The sequence below is a fragment of the Excalfactoria chinensis genome, chromosome 2 (genome assembly GCF_039878825.1).
Source record: "Excalfactoria chinensis isolate bCotChi1 chromosome 2, bCotChi1.hap2, whole genome shotgun sequence".
Taxonomy (NCBI): Eukaryota; Metazoa; Chordata; class Aves; order Galliformes; family Phasianidae; genus Excalfactoria; species Excalfactoria chinensis.
Genome location: NC_092826.1, coordinates 125028278 through 125048189, shown reverse-complemented (window position 1 = coordinate 125048189; position 19912 = coordinate 125028278). Strand labels below are relative to the sequence as shown.

The following is a 19912-nucleotide window of genomic DNA, read 5'->3' as shown; positions in this document are numbered from 1 at the left end:
GATTCCTTCACTTTGTGTCAGGTGAGGAAACGCACAGAACCCCCTCGTCTTTAGTTCAACTCAAACTCTAAAATTAGCATCTCAAAAGCATCTCAGGTACGTTTTTGAAGGTTCTTGAGCAAAATAGTTAATATCGTGTTCAGAAAGGAGTACGGCATTTAAGTCCTGCTGCACAATCTCTTATGGGGATGTAGCATTTCCAGCACTTATGCAAATTAACACGGTTATACTCCACTGCTGAAGACGATGCACAGGGAGACGTAATACTTATCCAGGACCATAAAAGCAGTCTTATGTCAGTGCAAGAAGTGGAAGTGTTAGCTTTGCAGTCTAGTGCTACTTTGTATTTCCTTTCTACCCTGGTCACATACTGAGATCTAAAATTCTAGCAACCAAAACACTGGGCTCTGAGCAGCTCATAAGGAAGACACTAAGGCAAGCATACTTTCAGACTTCTCACTGTAAGCGACTGCAGTCAGCCACCTCCACATGCCCAGAAATCAGAGAACTCCAGCTTACATCAGAAGCTGTGGACCACCCCACGGCATCCCCCATGCCTAGAACTCCCTTCTGGCCAAGCTCATTCACAACCCACAGCACCAAAGCAAGAATACTGAGAATATTCACACACACTATTGGCTTCCTTCATTACAGTAACTTTACGCTTTACTTCATAAAAAGGAGATTCACTTGTTCTTTCACCAGTTCCATTCAGCTCCCTCAGCATTTTGTTCATTTGTTAAGATGCAGCTCTCCAGCAGATTGATCACATCAGATAAGACAAAGCAATGGCTTGGTAAATCCCTTTGGAAATGCAGAACATATTACATGCATAACAGTGGAACTCCTTGAATTTCCCCTTTGCAGATCCTCTTGGTTTCCAGTCATTCAGATAAAGAATGGAGCTTTTGTAGGCCAGTTAATCCACCCACTGAATGAAATACAGTCAAGTTTTACACATCCACATGTTCTTTCGAGGCCCTAGTTTACATCTGTAGATGTAATAATAGATGTAGTAACGTAGACAAAAATCATAGCTTGGGCCCCCAGAGAAGACCTTAAAAGACTGAGGTTCAAAAGTCCCCATGCTGCAGTCAAAGCAACTGGCAAAATGATTTAAGGGCTGTCTCTGCTTACATTTACTTCTGCCAAAGCACTAGCTTAATTTTCTTTGTGTGTCTTAATAAGCTACCTCTGCCAGAGAGACTCTTACTTAGAATCTTTGTGTGTCTCTAAGCTCAGGAGGAGAAATGTAGGCACTGCTGGGTGGTATGCTGAGACAAACGCCCAGAGGTGGTGCCAGGCTCAGCTGCAAAATGAGTCTGTTCTTCATTCTCTTTAACATCACAGTCACAGACTAGCATGAAAACAGCATTTACACAACAAATTAAAATGCAAATCTACATTTTATTCTATGAAACTGAGACGAGTGGTACACACTTGAAGCTTGCCAGAGTAGCAATTACACACATTAATATAGTTTTAGATGATGACTTAAGACAAGCAAGAGGATAGAACAGGAACATTGTACATCAGAGCCTGTGAAACACTCCAAGAGAAAAAAAGTAACTCTCGCTTTAGTAAAGTAAGTCTAAACCACAAATTAGTGATAATTCTGTAGGAAAAGCCTCAGTCTGCCTTATGCAGATGTGTTCTGCATGGGAAGCCTCCAGCCCCAAGGTGTACTACCATGCCGGGAAGCAGCCTGACAGCGAAGAAGAGCTGAGGGCTTCTCCACGGAGCAAGTTTCTCCAAGGAGGAAGCTTGGCTCGGCCACGGCCTAATGGGATGTGGCATCACCAAGGAGGGAGACCTGCAACAAGAGGCCTTACAGCTCCTCTGGCCTAGGACAGAACTGGCATAAAAAGGGATTTATGCTTTGTCTGACCGAGACTGCACTGCAAAATCTGATTGCTTTGAAGGTTTGCCTTTTGTGATCATTTCCATTGTCAGGAATCAGAAAAAAATGTGAGAAGACTGTGGACAAAGGCTTTAGGCATTGAAATTTAACATAGGGGAATCATTACGGTGTAACATATTTGTCAGGGGACTGAAGTCTCTGTGCTCTCTCCACACAAAACACACCCATTAGCATCGTGTGCTGTGCACGTGCTCCCAACCATCTGATACAGCTATGGTACACAGCTGAATGCCTACCCAGCCTCCCAGCTGCACTACATTCAGCCTTCTACAGTATTTCTCCCCTGCTAGGGAAAATAAAGCCTTCAGATCCTTCAAGACTCTCTGGAAGTCCTTGCATGACATTTCAAAGAATGTTTAAGATTTGATTTTCAGATATCCCTAATGCATTTAGGAAAATTCACTGAGTATTACAACAATCTTCTTCATACACATAATCATTTTTTTTTCCACCAGTGTTGTCACATTATTAATGTCAAAATATAAATACCAAAAAGGAAAAGACATTTGGTTAGTCAGTTCCAAACCTGGTGCAGGCTAAGGCAAGAACCCATCTGGTGTGGTTTATATTTCAGCAGTCATGACACCAACAGTTTCCATCTCAGTTATGCTCCGTACAGCCAACTACTGAGCAGCCTCTGCTTCTCCTCAAACTAGTCAGAGAGCACCAAGAACCTCACACCAGGAGCACAGCCCTCTGTAGAAGTAAACCTTAGCATAACATAGCCCACCAATGTTTTTGTGAACCAATGAAAAATATGCTGACAAGAACACAGTAATTTGGAATTTGGCAAGAAAAACTCACTCTAAATCATTTCCAACTGCATTAAGACTTTGCTCCTGTTTTACAAGTAACAGAAGATGCTATCCCTGTTTTATAAACTCATTCAGCTAATATGTTTAAGAAAGTAGACAAGTTTCTCCTGCAGGGGTTTTCAAGTATTGTGTTCCCTTGCAGCTGCCAGAATTTCAACATCCCATCCCAGAAACACTGCATATTGCTGTACATCCCATCCCAGAAACACTGCGTATTGCTGTACATCCCATCCCAGAAACACTGCATATTGCTCTTTGGGAAAGAAAAGGAAAAGAAGAAGAAAAAGAAAAAAACAAAAACAAACCTGCTGCATATTTGGAAGAGAAAAAAATGTCTAGAAGAACAAAAAATGGTGAATGATAATTACCTATTACTTGGTAAATGCTGTAGGCTTGTATGCTGTTCCCTGTAGCTACAGTACACCAGAAGAGTAAGTAGAACATAGAAAGTACTCTTATATAAGAGGGCAAAAGTATTTTCTTTTCAGGATGTTGTATACGAAAGAGCTCATACCTCCAATAATCTCCATGCCAACATGATCTGCAGGTTCATGACTAAGTTCCAAATGTGTTTCAGCTCAATTCTTCAGCAACTTCACCTCTTGAAGAGAAAGTACTGAGCAGTCTTAGTCCCACTACTCAGTTGAGTGGGACTCAAGTACCGTCAGCTTTCCTCTGGATGTGCTCAAAATTTCACCAACAGCATTCCTGAAGCCTAGCAATTTTCTTCTCTTCCTGAGATGCCCCGGTACTGCTGACCCAAACTGCAGAACCTCACAGAGTCCTTTCTTTCCCTTTGTACCTGTGGGAATTCTGAGTTCACTCTATCCTTTCCAATAGGAACAATGACACAGACACCAAATAATGTATTGCTGCTTCCCTCTGTAGCAAATCTTGCCTTAATTAGGAGGAGTTTTGCAGATGTACTATTTAGCATGCCAGGATCGTGACACTATTGTAGCACGCAGAATACAGCCCTTTTATTATCATCAGATCTGATTACTTCTCTATTTAGCAGCTACTGATATGTTTGGGGATGCAAAAATCGCATCACTTTCCAAAAGGTAGTGGTGGGAAAAAAGAAATCTCAGCATAGAATGAATTCTATAATTAGAAAAGGCAGAAGGGACGTCTTTTTCCTCCCCCTCATCAAGCTTGGGAAGCTCTAAACAATGCGCAAAGACAAAAGGGGGAAAAATTGATAAAGTGCTGAGAAGGATAAAATTTGAATGAGATAATAACAAACCTTTCTTGTGGAAGGAAAAGGAAATGACTGATTCTAAAAAAGCTTCTGTGATAAATCAACACCCTTGCATGAAATTCCACCGATATACACTGCATTGTCTGGTCACAAAGTTAGAGAAAAACAAATAGGAACAAAATCTTAGCAACATTTTTATAAAGAACAAAACACAGCTTGCTGGAAATACTGAGGTCTTGCTGTGGTTCAAACAGTAGAAGTAGATTTCAGAATCTAACAAGAGTTTCAGCAGCTGTATTTGTATTACAGTCATAAAAGCGTAAACGTGAAATACAGCTCTAATAAAAATTGAAGTTTATAAAACTGGTTGGTAATTTTCCACTCGTTCCAGAAGCATATCAGAATATCCAGGGGAATAATACCTGAAAGAGAAACATATTGTTTGTGCATTAGACTACAAAGCATGTTCTGTGCTAAGTAATGAAACTATTCATATTTCTATCGATCAGGAAAAAATCCCGGCATTAAATAGTGGCCAAGGAATGTTACAGTTATTCTCTGACAGTGCTGTAAGAGCTTGCTTTTCAACTTACAGTATCCTTTATACTTGGAAGTCAGGATTTCAGAAAACGCTTGGCTTCTTTTAGGGCATACAGGTAAGTGGCTAGTTTTTAGAGGCATTGCCTTTTCTTGGAAGTGTAGACATTAACTTCTGTTGAAATGATGGCCTTTAATAAAACGGCGTGAGTTTACACCGAACCATAGGCTAACAGAGAACAATAGTCTACTGCTGTTTGCAAAACATAACCACACACACCAAAGCTAATGTGAAGTCTACATCACTTCAAAAGGCATTATGAAATAACAACAACAAAAAACCACAATGACTTTCTGCTTCAAGGACAGAGATTACCCAGTAAGCTCCCATTAAAGTAGAACTCTGTGGTGCCATTACTGTTCTGCTGTCACTCAGTTTTCCACAATGGGACAACTACTTGCCTCCAATATGCAAGCATCATCAAAGCTGCATTTAGTTCTTGTTTTCCAGGTTAAGAGTATGTGAAAATTATTACTGTGTTACTCTACAAACATAAATCACAGTACATTTCTTGTTTAGCAGGCATGGTAAGTTGCCACCTCTGCACCCTGGAAGCTTTAACTATAAGGACAAAGAAATGTTTCCATGCACTATATGCCTAAAATGTACTCAAACAAAAAACTCCAACAAATTCACATTGAACAAAGATCCATTTAACTTGCTGACTTCGTGGATGAAACTTTCTGAAATTTTAAAACAACTCACATTAGTTCTCCAGTTGTAAAGGTAACTTTTCAATGTGCTGTTATCACATGTGGGCTGCAAACAGCCTGAAGTAATAGGTCTCCAAAACAGCCCTGGAGCTGATGCCTATTGTAGCAGCTGTGGCTTGGGCAGCAGAAACACCACCAGCCATTAGCAATAAGAGTCAAGCAAGAGATATTGGAAAGGCCCTTTCATTTCTTATGTCCCAGTCTACACAAGTAATTCTGTTTCATTTACACAAAAATAAAATAGTTGGACAAGGAAGCACTGATTATATCCAAAGATGTATAAACATCCTCTTTCCCCTTGAAGTGCTAGTAGCTGCAGAATAAAGTTCCTTTATGATTTTGCTTTTACCCACTTGACAGCCACTGGCCTTTCCTCATGGAGACCTACAGGGCTCCGTTTTGCATGACTGTAGCTACCATTAGCTAAAGATCTCCTTTGCTATAATTAAAACTGATGATGCCGACTTTCAGAGCCTGTAGAGGGAGTGCATGAGTACAACACCCTTTTGATGTGTTGATGGAGTGAAGGACTGGTAAATGGATATCTAGAATCTAGGAGGGCACTTACCTCCTTATTACAATTTAGGATAGTGACATTTTGACTGTAAGCTATTTAATAGTGTTTCTGTATTCATTCAGGGCAAAGTTCAACTTGGTGCAGACAGCTGGTGTATGGTCCTTTTATATTTCACTTAAGCCTCATGATGAGGCTGGGGGAGGAAGGGCAGCTGTGGGCAGAGCAACTGTAGGAGAGCCTCTGGACCCCCTGTACATCAGACAGAGTTTCAAAGGAGCCTCTGAATATAGTAGCATTCAGCCAGGCTCTTAGGGAAGTCAAGGGTGTAACCAAAGATTCACCAACATCTGAGAAACCAAAAATAAGTTACTAAGATAAACTCAACTTGCCAAAGGTATTTGTAGCTCTGAGCGGTTGTGCTGAAGCCTCAGAGTTTGGCTGGGTAGAGCAGGACTAACTCTTCTTTCCCATTTCCTGCAACAGCCTATTTGGGCTTTGTTTATAGACAAAGAAAACTAATTCCAAAACCAATCAGAAAATAGAAAGTGTTTAGAAGTAGATCTCTGACATTTGTGCATACCACTGGGGCATTTAACCAAATGTTACACTGTTCTATTGAAATCTAAAGTCCTGTGGGAGTTCAATTAACATTTTAAATCCTCATTTTGTGCTGTTTCTAATGAGAACATTTCATGTTATAGACGTGCTTTTTTATTTGATTTTATTTATTTTCATTTTTCCCTACCTTACTACTTCCTCTGGAAAGCAACTGTTAATAGTGTTGATGTACTCCTGAAGAAGCGACCCAGGTTCTGCTTTTATTTCTTGAATCTTTTTAAGCCCACCAGTTGTTACAAAGAGACAACGTGCCTTAGTGTCGTGTGGCAACACCTACACAGAAAAGTAGATTCAAAATATGTACTCTTTTAAAGCAGCCTCTGTGCTACTAGCCTCAAATATTGCTAACCTGTTTTAATTCAGAGGACAGATAAAATGGAACACATTGAGATACAACATCTGTAACGACTTCTGTATTTTAACACGGTTATACAGCAAGTATCATAAAGCAGCCCTTTATTGTTAAAGCATAATTTAACATGTACTTTAATACATAACATAGATAAAAATAGCAAATTGAACATTTATTGTTACATAAATAATATTTCTCAAATTATCCCTACAGAGACAAGATGATTGTGGAGATTAAACAGATAATAAAAACAGAATACTAACATGGAATAACAACAGCATCTGTTCCACTTAAACCAAGTTATTCAGATCTTTTATGTCAATTCCCACAGTTTAATTGTAGAGCAGAATTTTATATCGTTATAATGATCTAGTATAGATTATTGCGTGAAAACAATACTGAGAATTGTTGCAAGTGAACAATACAGCCTTGAAGCATTACATGCTACTATTAAATTCCTGGATATTAAAATCCTGCAACACACTGTGTAGCCATGGAAGCCTTTTTCCACACACGCATACACACACAAAGCAAAAATGTGAAGTTTCTGCAGCCAAAAGAGATGAGAAGCAGAACCGATCAGACAATACATTCTGCACTCCCTGAGTAATGCCAATATGCAGCTCTGTCCAGAGGACGAAAGAGAAGGAGGTGGGGGTTGGGCCAGGCAACAGAGGGCAACAGCGTGTAGCCTACAGGCCCACAGGGCTGCAGCAATAAAAATCGTTTTTATTTAAAAAAATTTAAAAAATAAAAATAAAAGGATAATCCAAGATGTAAATGTCAGCAAATACAGATAGGTTTAAAGCCAACTCTGAGAACTACATGGTATGTGGGCAAAATCTTTTTGTAAGCCTTCACACTGATGGGACAAATCAAGCCACAGATTTGATCGTGTCAGTGTAAAACATGAGCTTTGAAGGAGGAAGGAATTGCCTGTAACACTGAAAGAAAATAAGGATGAGATTTCTGACAGGCATACAGGCAAACACCCTTCACTCCTCTGGTCCCTCTAAGCTGCAAAAATCAACAGACTGGTAAGGAAAACACAAGACTGCATAGATGCTTCTCCTTGTTGTGTTCCATGCAAGTGCTGGGAACAACTGGGAACTACCAAGTGGCTGCTTCATGCCTCCTACAAGAACTGCCAACGGAGAGCTAGCAAGGAGACAGGATCTGGCCCTTCCTCTGCCTTCTGCCTCCACAGTGTGGCTCCCAGGCTGAATAAGACAGCAGAAAAGTCTCTTGGAAGAGGCTCTAGAGATAGACAACACCTCAGAGACCTCGTATCTCCCCCTTCCCAGTCCAGATGAGACAGCACAGAATTGCAAAGACCACAGAAAGGGCAATATTAAAATGACACAGTCCAGCACCAAAAACACATAGCATCCCACCCTGAAGCACAGCTTGGAAATAAAGCTTTTACTGTGCTCTAAATAAGCCAACAGACCCAACCCATCTCAGGTTTAAAAATAGGAAATTCCTAAGTTATGGTATAAGAGAGAAAAAAGCTTTTAGTGCAAAGGACTTAATTTTAAATGTATACTTTAGAAGAACAAATGCTAGAAAAGTACAGTTTGTTTAATACAATATAAAAAAATTAAACAAAACATCAGCTGATATGAAGGGTACAAAACTGCTTCAACAGCAAACAACATTCAAATGTATACACTATTACAGTATTACTACACACTCAGCTCTCTAACAGTTCCAGTCAGCACACAGAAGCAAAGGTACTGGATTCTGACTGAATCTCCAGTACACACAACAAACAGTAGCACTTCTAGGCCTTTGATAAGAGGAACTGATTACTAATGAGAAGTGTTTTGCTTGGCCATTTCCAAAAACAACACCTCACCAAGAGAACCTGGTACCCCCTGCTAATAGATTACGTTGCGCAGCACTGCACAAAAGAAAGGCCTACAGTTAAACAAGGCTTCCAATTGCTGGTGATCGTGACAGAAACTGGAATTTTGATTGTACTTCATTACATTGCAAATGTACTATTTTGATATTGCAAGGAAGTGTTTTGATCGCATTTTGATTAAACCGTGTTTCTCTTTACACATTGTGCTTGAATCAATAACATAATTAACAACAAACAATAAACTGCAAATTTTAATGGAAGTAAGAAAAGATATGGGATTTTTTAAGCTTTCTTAAGCAAGACTTTAAATTAAAGAGAACAGGAATGGTGAGGCCCTCGTGCTCTAATGTAAAAGACCCAACTTATGACACTCCTGGATAGACAGCTTGCACTTTGTCTAAAACAGATGTAACTGGGATTTACGTGCTACTTCGACTCGATGAAAATATTTGCATGTGAGTTAGTATTTTGCTTCATCTCAAGAGGCAAAGAAATAAAAAAACACCTTATTTATAATTAACTGTTACCCCATTGTCTTAGGGTGAATTATGGAAGGTTCCAGATAAAACAGTATCCATCTTTAACAGGCGACAAAGCACAATGCTCCAAACTGCTTCTATAGGGGAAGCCTGAGGATCCCAAGACAACAACTAAGACTTTAATAGTTGCTTCATATTTAGAACAATAACTTTCTTGATAAATGGAAAATGATTACTCATCAAGCAGAGCCTTTTCTTACCTTGCTAAACTGCCCAACTATGTGTTTCAGAATATTGGGAGGGGCATCGTGCAGCAATGGTTCAAGTGCTGGGAGATAAGTGCATTTCTGAAGGATGTTCTTTAAGGCTCTTTTAGTCTATTGAAATGCAAAATAACATTTCTACAATGAGACATCATTGAAAACAACAAGAATTCATGAAACATATCTCTGAAGTCTAACAAAAAAAAAAAAAAAAAAGCAAATTGATCAGAATTCTCAAAGTGCATCTTTTAAATAAAAAACATGATATCCATCAAGTCACTTAATGAAGAATCAATTTTTTACTTAGATTTATTAAGCTTCAAAACCTATGGTGCATCATATTCTTATTAAGTTATCTACGGTCAAAGTAATGGCAATTTTACTTTGGCTACAATGGGAGCAAGAGTAGACCCTTTAAGTAAATTGAAGTACTTTAACATAATAAGAAATCTAAATCAAAATACAGTTTAAAAGATTGTATTTTACAGGTGGCTTATTGGGAGAGCCTGCTGGTGTGGGCTAGGAAAGTGAATTATCATCCAGGCAGAAAGGAAGAGAGACAGTGAGACAGAGAGACAGACTCAATGCTGGCTACAAGAAGCAGGAATGACCTCACTGGGTAGGATTCTAGGCACAGCTAACTTGGTCTTGTTCTTGTGAGCACTGATAAAAGCAATACAGAAGTTGTCATCTTATCTTACAGATCTGAGCTTTGTTGTACTGTGGTGGACTGTAAAGAGGCACGGTACAACTTGGAAGAACATATCCTGTCATATTATACTATTCAGTCAGTTCATTTACTATCACCCAAAATTACCCCTTATCAAAGTCCAGCTTTACTAGCTCCAATGGAATTAAGGCCCTAAACAGGAACAGTCACATGTTTTCAAGAGCAGAGCTTTGCGTACTTGTTTCAGTTTTATTACAATAATAAAAATGTAAACAAGTCTACTATGAGCTCTATAACACTTCAAACAAGAGCCCATGCTTGAGAAAAAAGGTAGGAAATAACAGTGTTTATGAGTATACACAACTGATCTAAAGTAGGAAGAAAATGAGAGATTACATTGCTGTGGCTGTATCACATGATTGGGCATGAACCATACATGTATCCATTAGGACCAATCAGTCCTAATAAATGATACACAGCCTTTGGACACAGGAAATCCATAACTTATTGAATATCAATAAAAACACAAAGCACATATAGTTTTTAAGCACTTATATATGTCGGTTACTTTGAATATCTCATACTGCATATACTTTGAATATACTTGCTTTCAGCTGAAGATCTTCTGAACTGTGTATGTCCATATACATAGAAAGCAGTGTGGCTAGCACATTTGTTTCTGCTACAGCACGTGCGTGCTCAGGAGTATGTCTTCCAATCTGTCCCAAGGCCCACACAGCTGCTGCCTTAATATGATCTTCGTGTTCTTCTAACAAACAGGCACACAGTGGTGGTATTCCCTGTAGCAGTAACCAAAAGCACAGCCTTTAAACTGATATAGACTGTTAGAAAATGTTTCTCTATTAACACTCTTCCTATAATACAAGCTATAAGAGAACGATTGCTATTTGTTGTCATATCTTTGCATCATCATGACTAGCAAGAATTTTGAATAAATCTTTACAAGCCTAGTTAAACAATGAGAGAAACAGAATCAATATTGTGTCTGTATAAGCTAACAGGCTTTAAGGGATAAAAGGAATGCACCGCACAATTCAGGCTGTACTAAGACTGAGATCTGCTTGAGTTGAGCAGTTCATGTTTGATGCATCTGGTATCTTCCAAAAAAGGTTTCAGTGCTTGATGTGAAGTCATCAAGAGCTGGAGAATACCTCACTTACTTCCAGCAGTGACTGAAGTTCTTGTGGACAGGGGGTCACAATCTGTATCCTTTCTCCACAGGATTATGGAGCCATTCACTAGCCAGTATTTTATGTCCAGGATGCTTCAACAGATATCACCACTTCACAGTGGGGCAAGGCTACTAAATCTCTAACTAGAAGCCCTTTTTCCTGCATCCTCTGAATTGTCTATGGCCCTTCTGCAGCCACTTTGCTTTTTTCAAGATTCTTCTCAAATACAGACAACAGAAAAATATGCACTTGCAATACAGATAGAATCACAACTTTTGTTCCAGCAGTGTTCCATCTTCTATTTCTTAGTACTGCAAAAGACTCACGTGTCTTTTTCCTAACAGCACTGCAGCAGAAGATCACACTGGAGTTTTTGGTCAGTATGACTCACAAAGTCACTTTATTATATTCATCTTTTCTAGCACACAGTACAGCCATACGGAGCTATAATATCTTAGGTATACATCTTTCAAATGGTCCCAGTTTACTAGGCCTTACCCTTAGATTATGCATCTCTCAGAAAAGCTCAGTTTCCCCTGAAGGTATATTTTTAAATGGGTTTCAGGTTTATTCAGGCTTCTTCTGTGGATCATTTGTTAAAATATTTCATTTGATGAGATTGCACAGATCCCTACAAACCCTCTTACTACACTCTCATTCAGTTACAGTAACAATCTTGCTTTTCAAAAAATGCAGCACGTAGGTGCTTCCTCTTGAACATAACCCTGCATTCATCCTGCTTAAGCACTTCAAAGCATAGCTGCTCTAGGCACCCCTTACAGGGGTGAGACATGGGCACACCCACAGAAGGTGGACCTCCACAAAGAGCAAGCCAAAAGACTGTTTCTTCAGTCTTCAAATGCAGAAAAGAACTTTTTGATCACACCCACCCTCTCTGTGCACATACTGAAGTTATGTTGTCCAGTTTTCATCTTTTAACCAGAAAATGCTTCCATTCCTTAGTTTTTGTTGCTTCGTTGTCTCTATACGTATGGTAATTTTTAAATTATAGAATGATTTGGACTGGAAGGGACATTCAACTTCACCTAGCTCCAGTCTCCTGTCATGGGCAGGTACACTTGCTCAAAGCCCCATCCAACCCAGCCTTGAACATCCCCAGGGATGGGGCATCCACAGTGTGCCAACAACTCACCGCTCTCCGAGAAAATAATTTCTTCTAAATATCAAATCTAAATCTACTCTTTTAATTTAAAACCATTTCCCCTTATTTCCCTCTCCAGCTTTCCTGTGGAACCCCTTTAGATAAGGGAAGGCTACAATGAGATCTACCCAGAGCCTTCTCTTCTCCAGGCTGAGCAGTTCCAGCTCCCTCAGCCTGTCCCCACAGGAGAGGTGCTCCAGCATCCTCATGGCCTCCTCTGAAGCCGCTCTAACAGGTCTGTGTCTTCCTCATGCTGAGGGCTCCACAGCTGAACACATAACTGACAGTAGGGTCTTATGAGAGTGAGAGTATCACCTCCCTTAACCTGCTAGCATGAAAATGGACCAACAGTGCTCAGTGAAATTACCTCCTTCTGTTGTTAACATCATTCACATTAGAATATTACCTCAGGCACTAATTTCATCTATTGCAGATATTGCAAATATCCCTACTAAATTGTCCTTCTATCCCAGTGCCCAGCAGAATTTATTTAAAACTGAAAACATAGCTTATCTCATCTGAAATATGACTTACACAACTGAATCAAACTATGCTACATTTCAGAAACTGAAGTCTTGGCAAGTCTGAAGATTTCAGTTGCAAGACTATTGTAGCAGTTATGTTAGTGCAATAAAGAATCTGCCATTAAACATTCTTGTTTCATAAGGAGTTTTGATGTAGCCACAAATATTCTTTTTAAGAGGAAACAGACCATAGAAATTCGCTGACTTGTATTCATTCAATTGCAACACAGAGAAATAGTGTAGTGGAATACAAATAGATGCTCAGAAATAAATCCAGGTCATTTTATAAAAGGTTCAGCTTCATAAGGACCAACTCCGATCAGGCTACCATATAATCTCAGACACTGCAAGCAGCAATATTACAAGAAAGTGCATTAATCAACAGCAAGTATATAATTCTGTCACAAAACACATGCTCTGCCTATGTTAATTTGTGTCTCTTTCTCAGAGTACCACTGAAGAATTATAGGAAGAAGGCGAAGTGATAGCTAACCTTGGAGACAATAACTGCCATTGACAGGTTCTCTGAATGAGCTGCTACATAACCAAGCATCATGATGCCAGGCAGTCTGACAGTCCCTTTGCAGCTGCCAATACAATCAATCACAGCAGCAACTCCACCTGCATTTACTATAAACTGTGAAAGCTGTAAAGATAAACAGAACAGATTAGATACTGTGAAGTATCAACAAGCATAAAGCATCACATTATAGAAGTCCTTACATGTATTGCTCCTGACTTAGAAAATAAAACTGGGATAAGACTGACGTATCATACTGACTGCTAAGCACCGAGTGAAGCATGAAGTCCTCAGGAACTAAACTGTTTTGCTACCCTGATTTTGCTTCACTTTACTGTAAGGAAATCAGGATTCTGAACTCCTGATGTTGAAAATGTCATTCCATGCTATACAACTGCATTATTATACAAGGCAGCTTATACAGTTATACCAAAGTATCATGCAAATGACAGCCAAATGCACAAATGACTTTGAAGTCACAACTACTGAGTCAGACACTTTCATACTGCTGCATATTTGTTCTCCGAGCCAGCAGCATGTGTTCTTGTGCAAGCAAAGAAGGAAAAGCCCACACCTCCTCTCACCAGTGCTCTATGGATAACCTCAGCAGCATTAAAGCCTTTGTGATCCTCCTCCCCCACACCGAGACATGAAGCCAAAGACAGCTGTCATGGTTGCCCAAAACCAACTTGGGCTACGTCACTCTGTCAACACTGTGGTACTCCAAAGGACACGTCCAAGGAGCACACTTGATGGGCAGCAGACTTTTCTCCAGAATGCTGAGTTATATAGCCTTGCTTATAAATGATATTTGTGTCTGTAGTCTGTGATGTTTGCTGTGTACATTAAGCTATGCAGCGTGTTTCATTTCAAATGGTACTGCTTCTCCCATCACTTAAGGGACGGCAGTAGAGAAAATACAGTAACAACAATACATATAAATTAAAACAATTCCATATTATTATTATTTCCTTCTATGTTGTTGGGTGTATACCACATCTTTACAAAGATTCCAAAGTAAAAGTAGCACCTGCTCAAGAGTTGCAGTTACATAAACAAAAGTTGAGGACGTAGATTTCAAGTCAAGCTGATTTCTAATAGCATGACTTCCACTCTTATCTTTGAGCCTTTTATAAGGAGACTGCTTTATTCATGTAACAGCTATGCGAAATTTAAAGTTATTCCTTAGGAAAAAGCTTTCACACGGTGACTAACTGCAGCCAGTGATGGCCAAGCTCTACATCTGGGCTCACGCATGTGCAGAGATGTACAGTACTACTGCACAGACACAAGCAGGCTGAAAATCTCATGTTTAAACAATTCTCAGCTGTTAAGCTTGTGTTACAATGGCTGCGCACAGTGCTAGTGCATTCCACAAATACATTGCTTGCATTTCATCCCATACTCATATTTAGAGTCTTTTAAATGACTCTGTGATTTGGCAGATTAATGTAGTTCCAATTATTTGTTTTTATTATGCATTTTACATTTGCTTTGCTGATCCTCACGACCTTTTTGTATCTATTATTGGCAAGACTGCAAATGCTGAGAATCAGATCACAAACTTGAGCTATTAGGAAAAACTATCATCAGTTTAATAATATATAAGGGAATAGTTGAGTTTCATTGTTATAGGAAAAATAAATGAAATGCAACCCCAGAAAGATTTTTTCAGAAAGACTCTCAGTGTCTGTTATTGCCGCAACACGTTCGTACCCTTTATAAGCTGCTATCACGACTTCTGTGAGGCTTTACTTGTGGTATTTCTAATATCTGACACTGACAGTACTGTCAGCCTAAAACTCCCTCTTTGCACTGATATCTTATGGAATGAAATAGCCAGGTGCATTTTATGCGATTCCCAATTTTCCTAAGCCAATTCATATTCAATACACATCTCATAATATCAGCAAGCATTTCCATATTTTCCCAATGAATATGCCAAACAGCCATTTGCCCTCCCTTTCAAAAAGCAAATGACAGAATAATCCTGTATTTTATTTAAAGTGTAAAATCTAATGATATGACCTTGTATTTGCATTTTCAAGGTTTTACCTCAGGCGAATGCTTTGCTATCTCTCTAATTAAAGTTGCACCATTTTTCTTGACATATTCATCCGAGTCCTTCAGGCATGTGAGCACAACTGGGAAAATTTCTGCTTCAACCACCAACTCTGCAAGATCCACTGAATGTTTTGCTATTTGACTTAGCGCTGACAGCACCTGACACTAGTAAATAAAAATTGTTATAAAATCAATAGTAGACAAACAGCCTGCAACGTGCACTCCTCCTGCACACAAAAATCTATTGCATCAAGGAAAACAAAGAGGATAGAGAAAACAATTACAGCTACTTTACAATTCACTGAATCAATTCATGCACGAATATAATGGCTCAGAACATTTGCTGGTTCCTGAATAAAAGTTTCTCCTTTGTTTCATGCCATTCAAACATACTATGTCATAAAGAAGAAATATACATATATATACATATATAAAAATAACATTTAAAACCATAACTTAAAGTTTAGTGACATCTACAGAAAGTGTCTTTATTTGTCTACATTTGGTGTGTCAGATCAATTATTTCAATCTAGTATCTGTTTGTTTGAAGTGCTGTTTTTATATTGTCTTTTGTTACTGTTAAATGAGAACATTACATTCAGAAAAAAATTTGAATTTTGGTCCATTAAACTTGTGAGGAATTCTTCAACAAGAACAATCCATAGCAGATAGCACACTCTAAAATACAATAATACATTCAATATTACCTTATAGTATAATCTTACGCGTACAAAACCTCTTTTGTAACTGAATTGTGAAGAGTTTGTCTATTAAAAATATTTGTTAGAGAAAATCAAAGGACGGGGTTTCATACATCAGCTTGCATTCCTCATATGATACTTTATAATTAAAATAAATAAAATGCTAATCATTGAAAGATTAATTTAGCTGCTCCTCACTGGGCAGCAGTTTTTATCCAGCAGTTAAATCTGTGAACGTGTTCAGAACTCTGTCACTGCGTAGTTACATTTTGCTAAAATTCAAAACAAGAGCTTTTTAAATAAATACACACATCTGTGTCAATGACTCAACATCAAGTAACGACTGCTAAAATGGAGATTAAAAATAATTTGTAAATGTACCTTCAGTTTAGCATCAGGGTTCAGGATCATCTGAGCTAAGAAAGCGATAGCTCCTGCATCCACTACTGTCTGTGCTAACTCTGGAGAATGCTTTGAAATATCGCTAAGAGTTGAAGCAGCAATCCTTTTCAAAGCAATTTCTGGCTCCTGGATACAGAGCACTAAAAGAGGAACGGCTCCTGCATCCACCACAGCTTGTGACAGTTCTGTAGGTCCAAGGAAAGTAATTAAGTGAGTATGGGTGACTGACCCTTGTGCAAGCCATTTTTCACCCTGACAGATACAGCAAAGGAAAAAGGGGAGGGTGTAGTTCACTGTCTCGACATCTGCATTTCAAATCAGCCCTCCTGGTTTCATAAACCATGTGGACCAATCCAAAACTGAAAAGAATGCAGGTCAATAGATGGACCCCCATTTACATGCACACATTTGAGGTAGATTAGGCTGAAATGGTTTGTTATTCTGTTTTCTTTTTCTTTTTTTTTAAAGTAAGCAGATGTCAGCTGTTTAAACCCTGGCTATTCTACACTGATCAATAGGAAAGCATTTTATGCATGGCTAACAACAACACAGAAAGCCAAAGTACCAAAATTTTACCAACCACCTAATTAGAGAGCATTTTACCCTCTTTAAATGATAAGCAGATATTAGCATAGATCAAATGCCAAAAACAGAAATACAAAAAACACACATAAAAGATTTATCTTACATAAAAGACTGAAAAAACAGAACCCATCAAAATGAGGTTTTGCAACCAGACGTGAGAACATACAGAATTTATCCCTCAGTGGCTTCAAAATGTTATTGCACGCAATTAGATAAATGAGAAATATCATCACTGCGATATTGCGTGTCTGAGATCAGAACAAAAGCCTTAACTAACTGCACCTTAAATAAAAAAGAAAAAAAGAATCTGAGCACATGATTAGCGTACGGGGACAAAAATTACACCATTGGAAATTCATTAGCTCTTTCTATATATATGCAGCATTAAGCACAGTCCTAAAATAAGAATTACTGGATACCACAAGCAAAATGTCTTCTATAACAAAGCTGTGCTGTTTTCAAATAGTGTGGAAAAGCAGTAAAAATCACGATGAATTCAATAATCTATTAGGTCTTAGTTCACGTTTGCTATGTCTTATTATGCATATCCATTATTATCTTTAACATTTATCTTGACTTGCAGTACCATGGCAACATATAGCTGTTGTATTTCAAGACTCTAACTTAGCTTTTGATTTATAGTCCATCCGTAAAGACATTTTCATACTAAGAAAAATATAGCATACTTCATTAAATATACATAGACTAATACAGTTTTTCATGAAATCTGTAAGTCATGTCATCATTAGGTTGTTAGCATCCAAATAATATTCCTGACCAGATTTGTTTTCAATTAGTGAATTATAGTCACACGGTCCCACACATGTGATAATTCAAATATTTACACTATATGTTATTTCACGTGATATAATATTTTAAGCAAAGTATAAACATCGCCTCAAAAATTGTAAGTAATGCAGTGATTTTTTAAATAAATTAGTACAGTCTTAAACCTTCAAGTAACTTTTTGGCTGAAAGCACACAGTGTGCACCCTGCAAATAAACACATCATACGATTGGAACAAAACCCTGCCTGAAGGTCCAGCTGCAATTTTACAGATTTGAGACAAAATGTACCTGCAGCATGTATGAAAACAGACTGGAGAACGAGCTAAATAGTACAAGAGGTATAAGCTACTCTCAGCTTGCATGAAAAAAAAAAAAAATACACCTGTTTTATTTTTTCAATTTTTTTTTCAGGAACTACTGACCAGAGGTCCAGATTAATCCATCAGACTGTGCCCAGTTACAGGCGGTATCTCAGAAGCAACTTCAGATCAACCATCTCAATTGCTTGCAGTCTGCTGATGAGATGCTAATATCACAGAAACTATGTCAAGAGGTACAGGACAGTTCTAGAAGAAGGTGTTTCTTTGATACCTTATGAGTTGAAATCAAATGAGGAGGGAAAGAGCAATACCTTAAGGTCACAGCAGTGCCCAGGTATGTAAAGGTGACCATAAAAGAGCAAACTCAATCTGATTCAATTAAGATCAGCTCTTGCTGTTACAAGCTTGATATCATTTAAATACTGATGGTTACTGTTGGTCATGGTTAATTAAGTGGTTGTTCTTCCAGTGGTGATTATAAAGTTCAAGGCTAATAACTTACCACATGTAGGGCTATACCAAGTGTCAAAAGACAGCTGAGTAGTAAATAGACTGAGTAGTAAATTTCCCCAGAAAACTGGGGAAGTTGAGGCAGGACAAAAGAAAATCCATATTATCCCATCACTTCCCCCTGCCAACTCAGCCCAAAACTATGACACTAAGCACTAAATGATTCTGTGATAACTGCAGTTCTGTTTCTCAAAAAGATGATTAACTCCCAACTTAGTGGAAAATCTTTAATTCAAATGGTGCAATAGGGATTTTTAAAGCTTTGCTACCCAATTAGAGAATACAGATAGATATGCAGGAAAGAAAAATAAAGAATGCTGAGGAAGAGCTAAAGGAAAAAACACAGTTTTCAGGAAGAAATTTTCAAAACCAAATATTCAGACAAAGTAATTAAAAGAGATTAAATAGAATCAGAGAATAAATTATAGAAAGACTTAACACTCTTCCAAGAATGCATGATGTGGATAAAGACCAAACCAACAGGAGAAAGACAGCAGAAAAAGAGAACTAGTTTATGAATATTATTTAAATCAACAGAAGTTTAGGAAAAAAGCAAGGTTGGAATTGTGGTAGACCAAAGAACTCATCCAGCTGCATGGTGATAAAGAAGGACTTCTCCTTGCATGAGAGTAAGTAGTAAGAGTGATTCTACATATAACAAGAGACAATGGAGCTTGGACTCAACACTCACCGCAAATAAGTTGCTTTTGTCCAGAAACATGGGGAGGATTTTAGCAAAAGGAGATACCACAGACAGGAAGACAGACTGACACAAAGCTACAAGGAAGACTGATATAGAAAGCCAACAGAGTTTAAGATGTCACCATTTCAGCTAGTGGATGTACTAGAGTTGTACTGATTTGTCTCAGTACAACAGCAGTCACCAGGGACTGAGAAATTAATTCAAAGTAAGTTGAGGCCTACTCATGAGTTTACATGATCAGGAAGAGTTGGAAGTGAACAAAGAGGAGTCAATAATCTCCTGACTACACATCCTCTGAAATCAATGGAAAGTCTTATAGGATTGATCTGAAACAAAAAATCCATACAAACATTAACAAATTAGCAATAAGAGGATGGGTCAAAAAAGAAAAAAAAAAAAAAAAAAAGAGGCAGAAAAATGAATAG

General features: G+C 38.4%; 1 protein-coding gene across 1 annotated transcript in view; it reads right to left on the bottom strand.

Moving 5' to 3' along the window:
- Positions 1-1389: 1389 nt before the first annotated feature.
- SPAG6 (sperm associated antigen 6) overlaps positions 1390-19912 on the bottom strand; it is a 35153-nt gene continuing 16630 nt past the window's right edge. The window contains exons 5-11 of the mRNA XM_072330039.1: positions 16560-16765; positions 15469-15642; positions 13387-13539; positions 10623-10814; positions 9342-9458; positions 6511-6656; positions 1390-4359 (exon numbers count right to left, since the gene is read on the bottom strand). Coding sequence (XP_072186140.1) covers positions 4293-4359; positions 6511-6656; positions 9342-9458; positions 10623-10814; positions 13387-13539; positions 15469-15642; positions 16560-16765 — 1055 coding nt within the window. The 3' untranslated portion in view covers positions 1390-4292. The remainder of the gene's footprint in view (positions 4360-6510; positions 6657-9341; positions 9459-10622; positions 10815-13386; positions 13540-15468; positions 15643-16559; positions 16766-19912) is intronic.